Raw genomic sequence first — 21834 nt, forward strand, 5'->3', positions numbered from 1 at the left:
TCCTTGATGGTTTGACTTCTCCATGAGATTGTCCGTTGAGCTTCCTGCATTACAACACAGTAATTCCACGGTGTCACTAATGTGATGAAAGAGGAAGATTGTATGTGTATTGCAACATGGATTGTAACACTGATTCTGATCACCAGCAACACTTTCACCCTAGTTATCATTCTTTACACCATCTGTAAGTGTAGCACAATTATATGCATTAGCAACTGTTTGAAAGCACAGTCTCTCTCAACTCCTTTACTGAAAAAAAATCAGCAATGTTATATGTTTTGATGCTAGTCGTTGACTTGGAATTTTTATTTTATTTCTCCCTCCACATATGCTGTCTAACATGCTGAGTATTCCCTCAGCTTTCTTATTTTATTTCAGGTTTCTAGCATCTACGATTAATGTGTTTATACCATTTTTACAGCTTATTTCACATAGTAAAACACACCAAGATGCTTCACAGGAGTTTTTCATCAAACAGCAAGGAGATATTAGGGTCTTTGACCAAGAACTTGGTGCAGTAGAAAGGAGGAATTCCTGGTCATTGGACCTCAGCACCTGAAGATCTAGTCGTCAAAAATGCAGGTTTGATGAAGAAATACACTAGCTCAGACTTAACAGCAAAAGATCTGGGAGTGTTCTAGGAGTCGCCACGATTACAAAGTTCAGGAAAAGTAAAGCAATGAGGGGATTTGAAAGCAAAGGGGAGAATTTCAAAACTGAGGCACTGCTGAACCCGGAGCCTGCACAGGTTGCTGGGTGAACAGAACAGGGGAACAGCACTTTGTATAAGTTACAACAAAGGATCACAATTCATAGAGGTCAAATAAGGGAAGCTGACTGATGCAAAATTGCAATAATCAAATCTTAAGATAAAAAGAATTAACAAAGGTTTTATTAGCTGAGACAGGAGCAGAATTGGAAAACATTATGAAGGCATTTGGAATTGGCTACTCTGTTCTCTTACATTTAGAGCTTAAAGTACAAGCGCAATACATGGAACTACCTTGCTATTTGGTGTCATTATTCTCTTTCTTCTTCTTGGAAAAGAAGTGGCCTTATAGACTCTTCAAATGCTATCAAAGTGAAAATCATATTTACTTCTCTTTTAAACTTAAATCTCAACTGCAAGACATTCATACTGCAGAGCGAAAGAGAAAAAAAATCAACAATTTAGTCTGTGCATTTGAGCCCCAAATAGAACTAGGTTCCTGGTCTATAATCCTGTTGCAGAATGGTAACTTACTTTGAGGGTGTTAACTCTGTCAGTATAGCTTTTTAAGGGTCTCAAGTGAAATGATGTCTGGCTTTTTTCCATGTAGTCTATAGCGGATTTGATTTGACAACTGTCTGAAGAGCTGCCTAGTGCAAAGGAGATAAGTGATTTCTTAAAGCCAATGCTGGGCCACCAAATAATCCCACAGATAAAAAGAAATGCATCATTCATTATTCCCAACTCTCATCTTAAGAAAACACAAATCCCTCATAGTTGCTAAATATTTTTCGTACTCACAAGATTCATTTTTACATACACATATTCTAACAGCTTTTAATAAACAAAACAAATTGTGCAATGTCAAGCATATTTGACAAGTTATCCTAAATGCTCAGGAGAAAGCACATAAAGGGTATTTCTGCAGTGCTAGCACAAATTAAAAAATGCTTTCAATTATTTTTAAAATTTTGTCCTTTTTCCTCCAACTCCCAATCTAAATATTAGCTGCAAAATATACATATTAAACTAATTGACAATTAATTTGTTATAGATTACACTAATTCTTTTTTTTTTGCTTCACCATTCTTGCCTGGCTATCACAGAAACATGAGTTTCTCCAATACGAATCAAAATCATCCCATAATTCCACACCAGTGTTACCTTTACAGTCATGCACTTCAGAACATACTCTGAACTGAGCAAGGATCAGTGAGTTAAAAGGCATCAAAGAGGCTGATTTACCCCATCAGCCGCAACTTCTAGACTATTTTGAAGAGTTTCTGACAAGTGCTTGGTATCAACATCTTTGGTATTTTCTAGCACTGCCGTTCCAGTTTCCACTTCGGTTCCTGAAATTCCATTCTCCTTCAACAAATAATTGAGACATTTGTCCAGCTTCTTAATAAAAAGGTCCACATCTTGTTTTTTCATCCCAATAGCTGATGCAGCATTCAAATAAGGGCACAGATAGCAATTAGTGTGAGACATAAATCCTTGGAAAGAATAGCCATTTATATCTTGTTTAGAGCCAACTGGAACAACTCTGAAAAGAAGGGGACAGGAATCAATGTGGGATTGGTTCATGTTGAATTTATGTAGATATTCAATATGACACTATTAAATTCAACCTTTGAATAATATTTCAAAAGACCAAAAAAAGAACACTAAAATATTTTTTAAATCCCTCCTCACTAATAGCAAAATGATGAAATAGCTGGGAGTGGCTACTGTTTTTTTTAATGATAAGTCTTGGTGGATGCACCTTACATACCTATTCAGATATTCATGATCCTCATGTGAAAAGGAAAACAAAGCTGAAGGCAATCAATAACTGCATTAAAGGTGCCAAATACTGAGTAGCTCACCTGGCTCCAGATACCAGTCTGGTGAAAAGCATAGATCCAAGCTGAGTGACAGCCTTGTCATTCTTCTCACTGAATCTCTTTAAGGACATTGCTGAAACGTGCAAAAAGAAAGCAACTGTAAGGTGACAGAATAGTGAGAGCTTCATAAAAACTGTTCCCAGACAATTAATAGAAAATATAATAGCTTAAATATTTGTGTTGTTACTGCTCTGTGTAGTTCTGCTGAATATCATGGACATGTTGGCCATGGAATGTGCGGCGACATTTGTGGGTTGCCCCCAGCACGTCTTTAAGATATTTTGGTTGTTAATGCAAACAACGCATTTCACTGTATGTTTCATTGTATGTGTGATCAATAAGTAAATCTGAATAAACATTGAGAACAAGAAGCTGCAATTACATAATCTTTAGGAATCTTTGTACTGATGAAAATATCAGAACTTTACAATAGATGTAAAATTCTTAGTGCAGAACACTCTGTAAGTGTCAGACTTGGCTGTATAAAGCACAGACAAGGCCTCAATGGTATAACAAGCTTAATATTTCTGCCCCCCCCCCCAAAAAAATGTGTATGTAATTTTTCCTAGTAAATATTACAAACTATGTTGGGTTTTGAAGGTAATATTTAACATTTAAAATATTAATTATATTTCAGCTTCTTATCCATGAAATTTTAGTAATATGATGGGATACTTATCCAGCTTAACAACACTATACTCTGATTTAATTTAGCAGGCATTTAACAGCAACCACTGTCAGGCAAAGGGAAACCATGGAATGGAGATAACTAGATCTTTGTGGGCAGCGTTCTTCAATGTCAGCAGTAAGCACCATCACTTCAATTTTGACTGCAAAATCCAAGTCTAAATCTATCAAACTGTCACTTGTGGTCTTTGGGAGACACTAAATGGAATTGAACAACTTTCTCTTGATAACGGGCAAAAAGCGATTACACACAATTAAGTGAGTCACCCCTTGGAACTCTCACATATTGCCTGGCAGCTCTTCGATAAAACACAGTTGAGGCCACCAGGAATCTGTTTGTTAAAATGAATGAAATCCTAAAGCAAAGGATTCTCAAACAATAAAAACTTATATCAATGAAAGAATTAGAAATCTTTGGTCTGGGCAGTGCCAACACAATGAGGTTTTCTTTAGGGGCCACATAGTTTGTGGAGCTGCTGCCTTACAAAGTCAGAGGCCCAGGTTCAATTCTGACCTTGAGTGCTGTCTATGTGGAGTTTGCAGAGTCACCTTGTGACCCTATGGGTTCCTCCCATATATCAGACATGCAGGTTGGGAGGTTAAATGACCAATGCAAATTGCCAGTAGGGTGTAGGTGAGTTGGAATCTGGGGAGTTAATAGAATGTAGGGAGAACAGGATTAGTGTAAATGGGCTGTTGATTGTGCATGCTCAGTGGTCAAAGGGCCTGACTGCTGAATTTCTTTATGATATGATTTCTACCTAAAAATATAATTGATAAAGATAGAGATAGAAGATTGGCTTAGAAAAGCAACCACATATTTTCAATTGACATTCAGGGCCCATGTGTTGCAATATAAAAGAAGACCTGGAAATTGGAGTGCTTGATGTGAGATTACAAAATATCTGTTACACATCTTGTACCAGCCTTGATACCCTGGTTACAATTTATGGTTGGAAATATGCAGAACTTGAGTGTCCCAAATGTACCAGGCCTTGAAAGCTGCCTAAATATCAATCTATAAAGTGACCTGCCAAATACACACTAGCACAGCACAACTCCAATCCTCTGAAGTTCATCTACAGCATTTTTTTCTCGAGTACTCAGTTTATCAGAGTTTAATCTATTTTGTTTCAATATCTTTAAAAATGCCCAAAGATATTAGAAATTAAATATGATATTAATCACTAGTGGGACCTTCCCAAGAAACTACATGGAAAACTGTTGGGTATGGATTGGATTCCCAGCCATTTTAAGTCCCATCAATGACTTCCTATACTACCATCTCCAAGGAGGCATGATCCTTATATCATGTAGATGATGGAGTTTTAAAATATATTTTTTGAGTTTCTTAATTTTAATTTATAATTGTCTTCAGTCTGCATGAAGCGAAAAAAATCATAACTTCTCGACGATAAATGGTTTATGCAAAGGATATTTTTTATATTATATGCCACCCATTTGGCAGTGCTTTAAGTTGTTTTGACAGTGCACTAAGATGAGGTTTGCAGTACAGCTGCAGCTCTACTGGAATCGGTTTGAGATCTGTCAGATGTGACACAACTTTGAGAAGGTAGTCTCATACCAGCTGTGCTCAACTGCATGCGGAGAAAAGTCTTTCTTGAAGAACCTTTATTTTAGAGTCTTTAATCGTAAAATTTGGACTCACCTGGCAGTTTATTACATTTAAAGCCTTTTATTTAATTAGTAAAGTACAATGATTGCTTTTGAAGAAAAATGTCATTAAAACCAACTTTTCACTAACATTAAATTTAACTGTCTGATTCGCTGTAGCTATGTGTGACTTAAAGCTAACCATGTAATTTGCTGTTGCTAGTTTGTACTTCTCATAATTTAGGCAAACTCCAAGTGCACCAGTAAAGAAAAACAAATGCCACTCAGTATTCAACTGGGTTAATCAAATTAGCATTAAATTAATCTGAGAAAACTAATCATTCTTAAATTATAAATACAAAAGCTATGTACTGTAATACCATGCTACAATGAATGTTTATATGGCAATTAAACTGGTATCTTTATGTCATAAAATTATAATTACTTTCTGATAACATTTACACAATCTAAAGCAAAATCAGTAGAGATGGAGCTTTTACTTTATTACTGCTGTGTTTAGAAAAAATTAAATTAAATCACTTCTGAGATGCAAGTACTTGAATTGATAAAAATCAATTAACAGTGAACAGCTGCAAAGCATCTCAAGTGCCACTATTGTAAGGAGAAACAGCAGCATCACTCACTTCACTGACAATACTCCTGGCAGCAGATTGAGATACAACGATATTCTGCAAGCAGAGGTAGGATGCACTTCTATAACAAAATTGAAGAAGCCAAAAGTGCAACACAGTTGTGAAATAGACCATAATCATAACTCCTCTTGTTAATTCTGACTTTGTGGAATGTTTGTTGATGTGTAAGAGGCAATCAAGCCAAATTGCACTTTTGCAGTTGCCAATATGCTGTCCAAAATTGTTCCAATTTAAGATGGTGAGGCTCAGTAAGGTTGGGTCCTCTTGCATAATATAATGCCTTCAAGTAGACGGGCCAGAACGAGCTCTGCCCATTAAATTGTGACAGTCGGCTTGGCCATGCACCATATTAAATCTGCTAATTTGTCTAACATTCAGCAACATTTTATATTAGAATAAATTTAAGACATTTTAATAATATCATAAATGTAAAGTAAGAATAATATTAGTTTACTTAAATACAAAACCATAAATTAACCATTCCTCATCTTCTTTTGCAGTTGTTTCTCTCGAAACAGATGTTCAGGTGGTTACAAAACTGTTCTCTCCAGATCTAACTTGATGCAGGTTCAATAGGCAGAATCTCAGCCCAACTTCTAGTGATAAGTTCGTGCTCATTTACCAAGACACCATGAAGAGCCCTACTTCAGAATGCTGTTTGGGAAACCCCAGCACAGAGCAGCCACCAAGTTCAGGATTTTATCTGCATGGGAGTTACAAATTTCCTTACATTGATGAGGCTGAACACAAGCAAAAATGCTGGTATATTCCACAAAATGATCAAATAGAAGGCATGTGCTAATGAAAAAAGGAATGCTGCCAATCTTGATGCAAAGCTTTGAAAACAGAAAACTGGAGCTAAACACTCTTTTCAATAAAGAGCAAGATTTAACTTAAAAAAAAAATCTTGGGGCTAGAAAGCGCTTTACTATTTCCAAGATCTCTAAAACAATTCTGTGTTCCATGAAGCCATTTGTGAAAGTTACAAAAAAACTGAGATCTAATAACAAGAAATTAACTGGAAAGCATCATCATGTTTTTCAATGTAACACTGCTCTGAATCTGAAATGAGTTTCAGCACAGCATTCTCCAATGAAGTATTGCAAGTTGCAAATGTTAGCAGATATCCCACAGGAGCAATGTTGCAGTCACTCTGAAAGAGGCACACAATAAAAAAGCAACACTCTTTCAGTTACAGGGGAGTGTTGCTACTGAATGAATGGATGCATAGATGTTCCTGGGAAGGCTTAAGGGATGGTCTAGAGGGACCTACACAGAATGGTATAGATGTTTGCGTACAAGAAGGATTTTTTTTTTATGCACATGGCCCATAGTGACCCTCCAGGACAGCAGTGATCCCAATATGGAAGAAGGTTGCCTCTATCTCTTACTGTCTGCACTTAGAGGAACACTGCAAAGCTGGCAAACATTTAGCACACTACTCCATCTTCTGGGGCTGGATAAGAAGTAGATGAAGTTTTCTCACCTTGACTAGGGAATCTGGATGCCCCCTCCTTCCACGTGCTGCAGCAGTGAGCAGAGAACAGATGTGGCAGATATCAGCAGCTGTTGCCTGGAATGATGCCGAGGCCAGAAAGCTGAATAACTGTGAGCATGACCTCTATGAGCAAAGCTGTCAAATATCTGTGAGGCCAAACGCTGCAGTCTAAAGGTTGCCACTTTAAATTGCATTGTTTCAGCTGAAAGTGCTCAGTAGAAACCATATGCTTTGTGTGTAAATAAGAACTTCAAAGCCAGTGAAGTTGAAGATGAGATTTGTACCTTGCACTACTGTTGCTCTCATTTGGAGCATAAAACAAGCAATAACAAATAAGAACCTCAGGAGCCAAATTTCCTCGTTGGGCACTGAAGTATTCAGAAATCTGTGCATATTACAAAATGCTAAACAATTTTCCATTTGTAAAGTTTTCTTTTGGAACTGTATGGAAGAATTTTCAGATCCTGCTTTCACTTTCACATGAAAGTAACCAGAAATGTGTTCAAGAAACTGATTTTACTCCTATTTATCAATTAGCAGCGCCCTTTAGCTCCTGTCACCAGATCAATGCATTTTCAGAAATCATTTTCCCATAACCTGAAACTTCAACACACAATCTTATGTCTTCATACTGTGCAGCCCAGCTCAAGGAGGTGCTGATGGATATATTCAACATCTCTCTGAAACAATCCACTGTCCCCTCAGTTTTCAAGGTGGCCACATCATTCCAGTGCCAAAGGAGGCAACAGTAACAAACCTAAATGATTATCATCCTGTGGCATTAACATCAACCATTATGAAATGCTTTGAGCGGCTGGTTGTGGAGTGCATTAAAGCCTTTCTCCCAGCTACGTTGGACCCTTTCCAGTTCACTTATTGCTCAAATAGATCCACTGATGATGCAATATCCTTTGCTCTACACTCTATCCTGACCCACCTTGATAATGGGGTCTCATATGCCAAGCTGCTGTTTATAGACTTTAGTTCGGCGTTTAATACCATCATACCCAAGAAACTGGTGGGGAAATTGACCTCACTGGGTCTCAATGCCTCCCTCTGTAACTGGATCCTGGACTCCAGGACTACCAGAAAGGCCACAGTCCGTCCTTGTGGACAGCAATGTTTCTAGTCTCATTGTGCTAAGTACTGGAGCTCCCCAGGGCTATGTGCTCAGCCTACTGCTGTTCACACTGTTGACACATGACTATCGCAGGATTCAGCTCAAATATGCAGACGACACAAGTGGTTGACCTCATCAACACAATGATGAGTCAGAGTACAGAGAGGAAGTGGAGTGGCTAGTGGACTAGTGTGAGAACAACAACCCAAGTCTGAATTTGGAGAAGACCTCGGAAATTATTGTGGACTTTAGGAAGGTGCAGATGAACCGTCCTCCTCTGCACATTCACGGCTCCTCCGCAGAAAGAGTTAGGTGCACCAAGTTCCTGGGAGTTCAGATCACGGATGGCCTCAGCAAGTCCCTCAACATTAGCTCCTTGAATAAGAAGAAACAGCTCCTCCATTTACTGAGGTGAAAGGGCAAGCAAGGCTGCCCCCACCTCCCACCTCTGAACTGAATTCCACAGGAGCACCATTGAGAGCATCCTGACAAGTTGCATTTTCATCTAGTATGGGAGCAGCAGACTGCTGGACCAGAAGTCCCTTGAAAGGGCTGTGAGAATGGCAAAGAGGATGATAGGAATCTCTGTCCCACCCACTGGAGATATTTATCACCAATAGCGCATAAATATTTCACAGCAATTAAGAGTTCGGGAAATACACAGAACAATTATCTAAATTATCCAACAGGATTGTTAGCTTTCAACTCTAGTGCAAGAATCCAAATGAATAACTGGAGTAAGATCAACAGCAAAGCATACTCTGAAGCACCCTTTAAGTTAATTATGTGCATTTTTCACATCATTAACAGAAATTCATATCCTTGGATGTAATTGTAAAATCAATTCATCATAGGTACCGCTAAATTTTTGTAACGCTGAATTACGTCAGAGATTAGGACATCAATAGCTATAACTTACTAACTAATGTAGGAAAACAAGGTGGAATAGAACTCATGGGAAACCATAATCTTCTTCAAAATATTCATGCACTGTAACAATAGATTACATTGCAAATAAACCGTATGAAAACATTCACTGTTGTGTTACAGTGACCTCTTGTGACAGTAACAAGAAATGATTGAAAGATTCTGATCAAAAGGTCATTGATAGGAAGAAATGTACAAAAGCAGCCCAAACGGAGGATTGTTTCATGGCATCTCCTGTTTTCATTTCTGATTTCCAACATCTGCAGTCCTTTATTTGTTATCCTCTCTACACCTCCCCCACTACTGTTTCCAAAGGATAATTACAGATTGGAAATGATCCAAACTTGAATGATGCATCATAATAGTCTAAACATTGGGATGTCTCACTACTTCTGCCGAATCATTTTTCTGTATAACTAGCTTGGATTTCCATTCTGGCTATCCCTTAGGGAAAAGCTGTTTTTATATATATATGTTAATTTGAATTGAAATGATGAATAAGTGTTTCCTGAGTTAATATCCTACAGTTGCTTAATCTGAATAATGGAATAAATTGGATTTATATTGCAAGGAAATAGAATTGTTTGTAGTATAGAGTTCAAGGCAAGTAGAAACAATAATTTCTCATTTTAAATAGGTATGGGAGAAAAATAAGATATACCCAGAGATACAGTATTATTTGAGGTCTCCAGAAGTCTTTCACCATGAGCTTCAGCCAACTTCTTTAGTTCACTAGAAAGATAAGTGAACATTTCCTGAAAAAACACAAATTCATACATTTGTCTACAAAAGAATTAACTGTAATAGTTTATAATTGCTTTAACTTCTATTAAGTAATATCATAGAACAGTACAGGCCCTTTGGCCCATGATGCTGTGTCAACCTTGTAACATACCTAAGATCAGTCTAACCCTTCCCTCCCACATAGCCTCTATTTTTCTATCATCAATATGCCTGTCTAAGAGTTTCTTAAATGCCCCAAATGTATCTGCCTCTACCACCACCCTGGCAAAGTGTTCTACACATCTACCACTCTCCGTAAAAAAATACTTACCTCTGACATCCCCCCCACCCCCCTACACTCTCCTCCAATCACCTTAAAATTAGCCTCTTCCACCCTGGGAAAAGAAGTCTTTGACTATCCACTCTACCTATCTATGTCTTTTATCACATCATACACCTCAATCAGGTCACCTCTCATCCTCCTTCACTCCAAAGAGAAAAGCCCTAGCTTGCTCAAACCATCCTCATAAGACATGCTCTTTAATCCAGACAGCATCCTGGTAAATATCCTCTGCATCTTCTCTAAATCTTCTACGTCCTTCCTATAATAAGGCAACCTGAACTGAACACAATATTCCAAGTGTGGTCAAACCAGGGTTTTAGAAAGCTGCAACATTGCTTCGTAGCTCTTGAACTCAATGAATCCCTCAACTAATGAAGGCCAACATACCATATGCTTTAACCACCCTATCAATTTGTGTGGCAACTTTGTGGGATCTATGGACATAGGTCCCAAGACTCCGGATCTCCAAATAAACCTGGCGACTTTTTTATTTCATATTAACTTAACTGTTCCCAAACAGTGACCACACCTTTGACTCCACAGAAGCTGCCTGATGAGCTTAATTCCTTCAACAATTTATTTGTTGCTCCATATTCCAACATCTACAGTGTCTGTGTTGACAAACTGGTTTAATAGATCTTTTAATAGATCTAACATATTAAGACCATAAAAGATAATATGCAGAATTAGTGCATTTGGCCCAATGAATCTGCTCCGCCATTCCATCAGGGCTGATTTACTATCTCACTCAAACCCCTTCTCTTGCCTTCTCTCCATAACCTTTGATGCCTTTAATTAATATTAAGAACCTATCAACCTCTGCTTTAAATATACCCAATGACTTAGCTGCCACAGACGTCTGTGGCAATGAATTCTACAGATTCACCATTTGCTGGCTAAAGAAATTCTTCCTCATCTCTGTTCTATAAGGGACATCCTTCTATTCTGAGGCTGTGCTCCCTGGTCCTAGACTCACCTCTCCACTTGCACTCAATCTAGGCCTTTCACTATTTGACAGTTTTCAATGAGATCCCCTCTCCCCATTCTTCTAAACTCCAGCTAGTACAGGAGCAGAGTCATTATACGTTAACTAGTGCTCTTCATATGTTGATCCAATCTGTCAATACCACTATTGTCATTCCTCCATCACTCTTAAGAAAATATACACGTATAAAAACAATTAGGTAACTATTTACAAATAGATAATCACAGTTCAAATATCATGAAGCCCGGAAATGCAACCAATAATACCGTAAGCTACATTTTCTGCAATGGTGAAGCAGTGAAAGAAGAAAACAGAATTTGCTATGTTTACAACCAATTACAAACTAAAATGCACACCCAGCAACAATATTAGTAAGCTTACTGTGCACAGTGAAAAGAAATCTTACAAAATTGGATTGGAAACCATATATATTTATTGATTGTTATAAGGTGCACACTCTATTCACTGCAATATAACAGACTTAGAAGTTGTTTCTGTAACTCATAGCTATATATATATATATATATATATATATCTCAAAATGTATCAATAGAATGAACTTACACCAGTCCTTTGATGTTCTGTACACTTCTGGTTTACTGAAACTTTTAATTTTATGCCAAGGTAGCACTTTGATAAATCTTAATTTGTAGCCTATAAATTGAGGGACTATGCACAGTCTTAAGAGTTTATTCTGATTAAATACATTTTAATTTCATTTTCTTTTGGCTTCCCATCACTGTCAGGTGAGGCAACTGCAACATATCATGATTTCATGGGAAGGACCATTTACACATCATTACTCTATTCATAGATGCATATTACTTTTATAAACCTCCCCACTTTACAAATCGTATTCCTCCATTAAATTTATATTCACATCTATGGCATTTCTTGAAAAACAATTTCAAAGGCAAAGATATCCTGGGTACCATAGCCCAAACCTTCCAGAATAATTACGATAAATCTTCAAATACATAATAGATGGTTCCACTCCAAAATATTCAAAAATGATTATGCTTATTTTACTTGGATACTAAAGATAATTTCCAACACTGGAAAGTTTACTGACTGCATTTAGAAAATGGGCACTTTAACAAAGATCAGTCATATGCTCTGATCATGTGGAAGAAATATCTAATCCTTTCATGTTCCATCATCTCAAGGTACAAAATTGAGCACTATTATGATTATTAGTAGAGTGCTACATCCTTAAGCTTCTCATCAATACCAAAGTTACTAACTGGGCACACACCATGTTCATTTGGTTAACAATTTCAAAACTAAGTGCACTGGATTCCAAATGTGAGTAAGAAAAACTAAGTTTCCATTAATTGTTTGCTCAAAAATATGTCTCATTTATTATTCTATACTTAACTTTATATCTTAACTTTCCAATCTACAGTTACCTTCCAATTTATACTTGTTTAGCAACTTCTATGACAAGCAATATAAACTGTTTGCAAAATCATCCCTATCACATTCTCAAGAATATTAAAAAAACTAAACTTTGATAACAGTTCTGCACTGAATTTTGTTTCTCTCTGGTAGTAATTATTTCTATGAATAGATTTACTCCCAGGCCTATAAAACTAAAATACCTCAATCAATCATGTTTTAGTTCATTCTTTTGCAGAACATTTCCAACAGTGCATGTTCTATGCTGTAATTCTGTAACCGGTAATTATTTTTTTAATAAATATGCATTTCATTGCATCAGTTTATCGTTTCCACACTATTAAATTCCCATGAATTCTAAATAAAGAATGGTGACTGTCTGACTACAGGACATCTGTGTAAATGACGTCGTTAATGAACATTTAATGAGTCTTTGAAAATTAATCTAATTGTGCCATTTTATCTTAATAGGATCCCTCCACAAGTCAAACTGAATTGATCTACTTTAAATAGGACAAAGAAGATTGTTTATTAAGGACAAAGACTTTCCTGAATACTAATTAAACTAAAATGCAAGACCAACAAAAAGTCTCCAACTGTTCAATAAAAAGGAACAAGCAAGCAAAACATTATGAGGAAAAGTAGTACAAAGACAGTCAAATTTCCTTAGATTTATTTTACAGAAGTACATCTCTTACTATCTGCTGTCAGCTGTATGTTAGGACATATGTTCTATGCTACTTCTTAATCACCATTCAAGATTGCCAAATCCAGTCTCTAATGCAAAATAAAAGACTTCCAGAGTTAACTTCTCAATTGAATTAGGCTGAAGGATGGGCACAGTTGTTTAATTATACAGAAATTGTAAATGTGCATTTAAAGAACAGATTTTGAAATGTTGATGTAAACAGGAACCTGTCGAAATCTTTCTTGCTCGCTAGAGATGCAAGAAGATCATCTGAATGAAAATCAAATAATGTCTTCAGCTAACTGAAATCATAAGCTGCTTAAGTGCAATTTCCAGCTCATCTAATGCTGAAAAGTCATTTACAATGTTGGGTATTTTCAGGCTAGCAGCAGTTCTAGCTTCTTCAGTTATTATGAATTTACTTAAATATGGCCCTTGGTTTTCTTTGCCCAAGTTCTTGAACAAGTGGGAAAGTGGTAAATTATAAATACTTCCTTTTTCATTAGTGGAACCTATATAAGGAATAGATAGCTTGTCCCTTTCTACATCTCGTGTAATTGAGGTTATATAATGCACAGAATAAATGGCTTTCCCTGTAGAACATTTTCTTCTCCATGAGGACCATAAATGGCAAATGCATTTCCCTCTCATTCTGTACTGAGCTCAATTTTTGTACATTTGACTCTTGATAAACTTTTGAAAATATGAAACTGCAACCTTGAAAACTGAACAACATATTAAAAAATAATCAGTTATTCAACAAGAATGTAGAAATAATGATAAAGTGAAAACAAACTTTCCTCATTTATCACTGACGTAGATTTGCTGTTTAAATGAGTTCAGGATGTATTATGAAAGAATATGGATTACCCTGCTGTGTGGAGTAATTAGTTGGCTTCTCATTTGCACAGTCACAAGGTACTTGGACTTTATTCCAAGTTTTTTTGTATCTCTGACAGACCAAAGTGGCCCAACTTGTTCATGTGCTGGAATTTATCGTGCTGTTTTTAGCACTCAGATTTGTAACCAGCCAGCATCGGTGCCCAGTTAAGAATACCGTATGAATGCAGTGGAGTGCTGTGACAGATGCCATAAATCAGCAAACTTCCCAGTGCATTAATCTTTTTAGCTGTAACTGTCATATTTTTATCTTGTTGAATGAAAACTTATCTGCATCATACAAACCATTAAACATTCTATGTATTTTAAAGACCGACGAAACAGTTTACCACAAACACAGACTATGGAAAGAAATCTCTTTAAATTCCATTTGTTAGCCCTTCTCTTAAGACATTAACCACTTTATTATTTTTTTGTCTCCCTTTCCTTAGAATTTATTTCATCTTTTTCCAAAGATGTGTCCACACAACAACAGGACTAAAACATCTGTATTTGGACATTGAGAAAACAACCTTATCACTTAAGATGTTAGAAAGTGATTTCAACAACACCAGTAGACTTTTAAATAGTCCTTATATAAGACAGAAATCAAGATTCAGTTGGTTATTAACCTTGGGGTATTACTGGGGATCTGGACTACTAGAGGAAAACAGGATAACTACAGGCTAATTAAAGGCAGAACAACCACCAACGTAGTGTAATTCAGCATCTAATCTTGCGACAATAGCAACTTTAGAACTTATAATGAATCTTCAAGGAATTTACTATTTTACTCAAATTGCAATAACTATAAAACTTCGCCATCACTCTTTTGCTAATTTCCTTCCCTTCCCCAGCATGAGGACACTATCTTCTTTTCAATGTCTTGGTTCAGCAAGCCTCAGTAACACATCCAAATAGCTGCAGTACAGGGAGTGACGACAGCAGGATAGTCAACAGCATGATAAATGTGGACTGCAGTTAAGCCTCACTCAAAACCCTACAAATATCAGCAGAAGTTATTGAAGAGCTAATTGTGGCTCTCCTTCCATTCCAATGAAGATTGGCCAACAGGAAAGGATTTCATACCTAATCCAAGTCAACATGTCCTTACCTGAGAAATTACCTGGGGTTATCCATAGCCCTCTATATTTCTGAGCTCCAGGTAACTGTCCAGGAGTCCTTTAAAAGACCCTACCGTATCTGCCTCCATCACCGTTGCCGGCAGCCCACTCCACACACTCACCCCTGTTATCTCCTCTGTACCTACTCCCAAGCACCTTAAAACTATGTCCTCTCATGCTAGTCATTTCAGCCCTGGGGAAAAGCCTCTGACTATCCACACGATCAATGCCTTTCATCATCTTATACACCTCTATCAGGTCACCTCTCATCCTCTGTTGCTCCAAGGAAAAAAGGCCGAGTTCACTTTAACCTATTCTCATAAGGCATGCTCCCCAATCCAAGCAACATACTTGTAAACTTCCTCTGCACCCTTTCAATGGTTTCCACGTCCTTCCTTTAGCGAGGTGAACAGAACTGAGCACAGTACTTCAAGTGGGGTCAGACCAGGGTCCTATATAGCTGCAACATTACCTGTCGGCTCTTAAACTCAATCCCACGATTGATGAAGGCCAATGCACCACATGCTTTCTTATCCACAGAGTCAACCTGTGCAGCTGTTTTGGGCATCCTATGGAATTGGAGCCCAAGATCCCTCTGATCCTCCACACTGTCAAGGTCTTACCATTAATACTATATTCTGTCATCATATTTGACCGACTAAAATGAACCACCTCACACTTATCTGGGTTGAACTCCATCTGCCACTTCTCAGCCCATTTTTGCATCCTGTCAATGTCCTGCTGTAACCTCTGACAGCCCTCCACACTATCCACAACACCCCCAACCTTTGTGTCATTAGCAAATTTACTAACCCATCCCTCTACTTCTTCATTCAGGTCATTTATAAAAATCACGAAGAGTAGTGGTCTAGAACAGATCCCTGAGGGACACCACTGGTGACTGGCACCCATGCAGAATATGACCCGTCTGTAACCACACTTTGTTTTCTGTGGGGAAGCGAGTTCTGGATCCACAAAGCAATCGCCCCTTGGATCCCATGCTTCCTTACTTTCTCAATAAACTTTGCATTGGGTACCTTATCAAATGCCTTGCTGAAATCCATATACACTACATCTACTGCTCTTCCTTCATCAATGTGTTTAGTCACATCCTCAAAAAATTCAATCAGGCTCATAAAGCATGACCTGCCTTTCACAAAGCCATGCTGACTATTCCTAATCAAATTATGCCTTTGCAAATGTGTATAAATCCTGCCTCTCAGGATCTTCTCCATCAACTTACCAACCACTGAAGTAAGACTCACTGGTCTATAATTTCCTTGGCTATCGTTATTCCCTTTCTATAATAATGGAACAACATCCGCAACCCTCTAATCCTCTGGAACCTCTCCCGTCCCCATTGATGATGCAAAGATCATCACCAGAGGCTCAGGAATCTCCTCCCTCGCCTCCTCCAGTAGCCCGGGGTACATCTTGTCTGGTCCTGATGACTTATCCAACTTGATGCTTTCCAAAAACTCCAGCACATCCGTTTTAATATCTACATGCTCTAACTTTTCAGTCCACCTGATTCTGATATAGGTCTTCATTGTGGACCGAGAGAGGGAAAGGGGGATCATGGTTGGGAAAAGGAGAAGGGGAGGGGAAGAATAGGAAGCACCATAGAGATATTCTGTAATGATCAATAAAGCAACTGTTTGTAATCAAGTGACCTTGCTTGTAACTCAAAGTTGGGTGTGTCTACACCCGCACCCCCCCCCATCCCCCCGTCCTGGCACTTCGTCTCTGCCACACGTCCCACATTCCCCCTGCAGCACTCCAACATCCCCCAACATTCAGCACTCCAACATTCCCAACATCCTTTGCTCCCGCCAGATTTACAAATTTGCTCCCTGGTCCAAGATGACTAATACAATATATGCACAAGACTTAGGCACCCCAGCTAAATATACAAACCCCATTTCCAGAAAAGTTGGGATATTTTCCAAAATGCAATAAAAGCAAAAATCTGTGATATGTTAATTCACACGAACCCTTATTTAACTGATGAAAGTACAAAGAAAAGATTTTTAATAGTTTTACTGACCAACTTAATTGTATTTTGTAAATATACACAAATTTAGAATTTGATGGCTGCAACACACTCAACAAAAGTTGGGACAGAGTTAAAATAAGATTGAAAAGTGCACAGAATATTCAAGTAACACCGGTTCGGAAGACTCCACATTAAGCAGGCTAATTGGTAGCAGGTGCGGTATCATGACTGGGTATAAAAGTAGTGTCCATCAAAGGCTCAGTCTTTGCAAGCAAGGATGGGTTGTGGCTCACCCCTTTGTGCCAAAAATTAGTGAGAGAACTGTTAGTCAGTTCAAAAGGAACATTTCCCAACGCAAGATTGCAGAGAATTTAGGTCTTTCAACATCTACAGTACATAATATTGTGAAAAGATTCAGAGAAATCAGAGACATCTAAGTGCGTAAAGGGCAAGGTTGGAAACCACTGTTGAATGCGCGTGATCTTCGAGCCCTCAGGCGGCACTGCCTAAGAAACTGTCATGCTACTGTGACAATTATAGCCACCTGGGCTCGGGAGTACTTTGGAAAACCATTGTCACTTAACACAGTCTGTCGCCACATCCAGAAGTGCAACTTGAAACTGTATTACGCAAGGAGGAAGCCATACATCAACTCTATGCAGAAACGCTGGCAAGTTCTCTGTGCCTGAGCTCATCTCAGATGGACCGAAAGACTGTGGACCCGTGTGCTGTGGTCAGATGAGTCCACATTTCAGCGAGTTTTCGGAAAAAACGGGCATCAAGTTCTCCGTGCCAAAGATGAAAACGACCATCTTGATTGTTATCAGCGAAAGGTGCAAACGCCAGCATCTGTAATGGTATGGGGGTACATCAGAGCCCACGGCACGGGTGAGTTGCATGTATGTGAAGGTACCGTTGACTCAGAGGTGTATATTAGGATTGTAGAGAGACATATGTTGCCATCAAGGTGACCTCTCTTCCCAAGACGTCCATGCTTATTTCAGCAGGACAATGCCAGACCACATTCTGCACGGGCTACAACGGCACGGCTTTGTAGACACGTAGTACATGTGCTTGACTGGCCAGCTGTCAGTCCAGACCTATCTCCTATTGAAAATGTGTGGTGCATCATGAAGAGGAGAATCAGACAACGGAGACCATGGACTGTTGAGCAGCTGAAGTTTTATATCAAGTAAGAATGGACAAAATTTCCAATTTCAAATCTACTACAATTAGTATCCTCAGTTCCAAAACGATTAAAAAGTGTTATTAAAAGGAAAGGTGATGTAACACAATGGTAAACATGCCTCTGTCCCAACTTTTGTTGAGTATGTTGGAGCCATCAAATGCTAAATTTGTGTATATTTACAAAATACAATTAAGTTGGTCAGTAAAACTATTGAAAATCACTTCTTTGTACTTTTGTCAATTAAATAAAGGTTCACCTGAATTAACATATCACAGATTTTTGTTTTTATTGCATTTTGGAAAATATCCCAACTTTTCTGGAAATGGGGTTTGTATATAAGAGAGAGAGAGAGAGAGACTTGTGCACAGTACTGTAATTTCAGAATATAACTAAACAGTAAACAAATGCAACCACAGAATTCATAAAAGAAAAATTATGAGATTGTAGCGATGTACTACATACAGAGCTAGAGACGACATGCAGTCGGAAAGTCGTTTCGAGACTAGTTTATTCAAACTTCGCGGCGCTGGCATTTAATCCCTCGCGCCCGCCCTCTCGGGCGGAAATGACATCCAAGGTGCATTATCAAAGTCTCTCCCCGCGCGCTGGCTATTTGTGAGCCGGTTTGCCTGTGCAGAAAGTGGGTGGCTACATAACCACCCCACCCCCACCTCCAGAACCGGCGATACACCCCCAAATGTCCACAGTCTGGATCAGCCTCTGTTTGGGAGGTCTGCCTCTGCGCCGCGGTGCCTGAACCTCGACTGGTTGCGCCAAGTGCACGTGGGCTGGTTTGAGTCAGTCCACCGTGAAAACCTCCTCTTTCCCCCCAAAGTCCAGAACATACATGGACCCGTTGTTGATCACCTTGAACGGCCCCTCGTACGGCCGCTGTAGCGGTGCCCGGTGTCCACCCCATCGTACAAACACAAACTGACAGTTCTGCAGGTCTTTGGGTACATGGGTCAGGGTCCGTCCGTGCTGTGAAGCCAGTACGGGGACCAGGTTGCCGAGCCTTTCGCGTAGTCTGTCCAGGACTGCTCCGGGTTCTTCCTCTTGCCCCCTTGGGGCTGGGTATGAACTCTCCTCGGACGGCCAGGGGTGCGCCGTACACCAACTCGGCTGACGAGGCATGCAGATCCTCTTTGGGCACTGTGCAATTTCCAAGCAGCACCCAGGGAAGCTCGTCCACACAGTTAGGTCCTCTCAGGCGGGCCATGAGAGCCGACTTCAAGTGACGGTGGAAATGTTCCACTAGTCCGTTCGACTGTGAGTGGTAGACAGTTGTTTGGTGTAGTTGTGTTCCCAACAGGCTGGCCACAGCCGACCACAGGCTGGAAGTGAACTGGGCGCCTCTATCGGAGGTAATGTGGGCCGGTACCCTGAAGCGTGCTACCCAGGTTGCAATCAGTGCTCGGGTGCAGGAATTGGTAGATGTGTCCGTGAGTGGGACCGACTCTGGCCACTTCGTGAACCGGTCTACCATAGTTAGGAGGTACTGCGCTCCTCGGGACACTGGTAGGGGGCCCACGATATCCACATGAATGTGCTCGAACCTCCGGTGGGTGGGTTCGAACTGCTGCGGCAGGGCTTTAGTGTGCCGCTGCACCTTGGCTGTTTGGCACTGCACGCACATTCTGGCCCATTCACTGACTTGCTTGTGAAGTCCGTGCCACACGAACTTGCTGGAGACCAGCCAGACGGTTGTCCTGATAGATGGGTGCACCAAACCATGTATGGGGTTGAAAACTCGCCGCCTCCAGGCTGCCGGGACGATGGGGCGAGGGTGGCCGGTAGCCATTTCGCACAGGAGGGTCCTCTCACCTGGGCCTACGAGAAAGTCTTGCAGCTGCAAACCCGAGACTGCAGTCCTGTAGCTGGGCATCTCATAGTCTGCCTGCTGCGCCTCCACCAGTGCTGCATAGTCCACCCCCAGGGACAGGGCCTGGACAGATGGTCTGGAGAGTGCGTCTGCCACAACGTTGTCCTTTTTCGAGACATGCTGGATGTCCGTCGTGTACTCCGAGACGTAGGACAGATGTCGCTGCTGGCGAGCCGACCAGGGATCAGACACCTTCGTGAACACGAAGGTCAACAGTTTGTGGTCCATGAATGCGGTGAACGGCCTGCCTTCTAAGAAGTACTTGAAATGCTGGGTTGCCAGACACAGCGCCAACAACTCCCGGTCGATAGCACTGTACTTGAGTTTGGGTGGTCGTAGGTGCTTGCTGAAGAACGCCAGGAGCTGCCAGCGCCCCTCGATGAGATGCTCCAGCACCCCACCGACTGCTGTGTCGGATGCAGCCACCGTGAGGGCAGTCGGAACGTCCGTTCTGGGGTGCACCAGCATCGCGGCATCTGCCAAGGCTTCCTTGGCTTTAACAAAAGTGGCTGCGGCCTCCTCGTCCCAAGTAATGTCCTTGCCTTTACCCGACATTAGGGTGTGCAAAGGGCGCATGATACGGGCTGCTGAGGGGAGGAAACGGTGGTAGAAGTTCACCATACCAATGAACTCCTGCAGGGCTTTGACCGTGTTGGGCCAGGCAAAGTGGCAGATCGCGTCTACCTTGGCGGGCAGAGGTGTTGCCCAGTCTTTGATAATCCTGTGGCCCAGGAAGTCGATGGTATTGAGACCGAACTGACATTTGGCTGGGTTGATTGTGAGGCCAAAATCACTCAGGCGGGTGTAGAGCTGGCGGAGGTGGGACAGATGCTCCTGCATCCATTAGCTGCTGGAATGTCTGTGCTGCATTCTTCAGGCCGAATGGCATTCGGAGCAACTCGAACAAGCCAAACGGGGTGATGAGTGCTGTTTTGGGGATGTCTTCAGGGTGCACCGGGATTTGATAGCATCCCCGGATGAGTTCTACTTTGGAAAAGATTCTTGCCCCGTGCAGGTTTGCTGCAAAGTCCTGTATGTGCGGCACAGGGTAGTGGTCTGGAGTTGTAGCCTTGTTCAGTCTGCGGTAGTCGCCGCATGGTCTCCAACCCCCGGCTGCTTTGGGTGCCATGTGCAGGGGGGAAGCCAATGGGCTGTTGGACCGCCGTATGACCCACAATTCCTCCATCCTCTTGAACTTCTCCTTCGCCAGGCAGAGCTTTTCCGGGGGGAGCCTTCGTGCGCGGGCGTGGAGGGGTGGTCCCTGGGTCGGGATGTGGTGCTGTACCCCGTGTCTGGGCATGGCTGCCGTGAACTGCGGTGCCAGAATCAATGGAAAGTCCGCCAGGATTCTGGTGAATTTGTTGTCCGACAGCGTGATGGAGTCCAGCTGTGGGGTCGGCAACTTGACTTCACCCAGGGAGAACGTCTGGAAAGTCTCGGCATGTACCAGTCTTTTCTCTTGCAAGTCGACCAGCAGGCTGTGAGCTCACAAGAAGTCCACCCCCAGGAGTGGTTGGGTCACCACGGCCAGTG

General features: G+C 40.7%; 1 protein-coding gene across 7 annotated transcripts in view; it reads right to left on the bottom strand.

Moving 5' to 3' along the window:
• Nucleotides 1-1360: 1360 nt before the first annotated feature.
• sepsecs (Sep (O-phosphoserine) tRNA:Sec (selenocysteine) tRNA synthase) overlaps nt 1361-21834 on the bottom strand; it is a 79296-nt gene continuing 58822 nt past the window's right edge. For all 7 annotated transcript variants that reach the window (XM_059988969.1, XM_059988973.1, XM_059988970.1 and 4 more), the window contains exons 10-12: nt 9756-9849; nt 2578-2668; nt 1361-2255 (exon numbers count right to left, since the gene is read on the bottom strand). In XM_059988969.1, the coding sequence (XP_059844952.1) occupies nt 1937-2255; nt 2578-2668; nt 9756-9849 (504 nt within the window). In that variant the 3' untranslated portion in view covers nt 1361-1936. The remainder of the gene's footprint in view (nt 2256-2577; nt 2669-9755; nt 9850-21834) is intronic.

The sequence above is a fragment of the Hypanus sabinus genome, chromosome 14, assembly GCF_030144855.1.
Source record: "Hypanus sabinus isolate sHypSab1 chromosome 14, sHypSab1.hap1, whole genome shotgun sequence".
Lineage (NCBI taxonomy): Eukaryota > Metazoa > Chordata > Chondrichthyes > Myliobatiformes > Dasyatidae > Hypanus > Hypanus sabinus.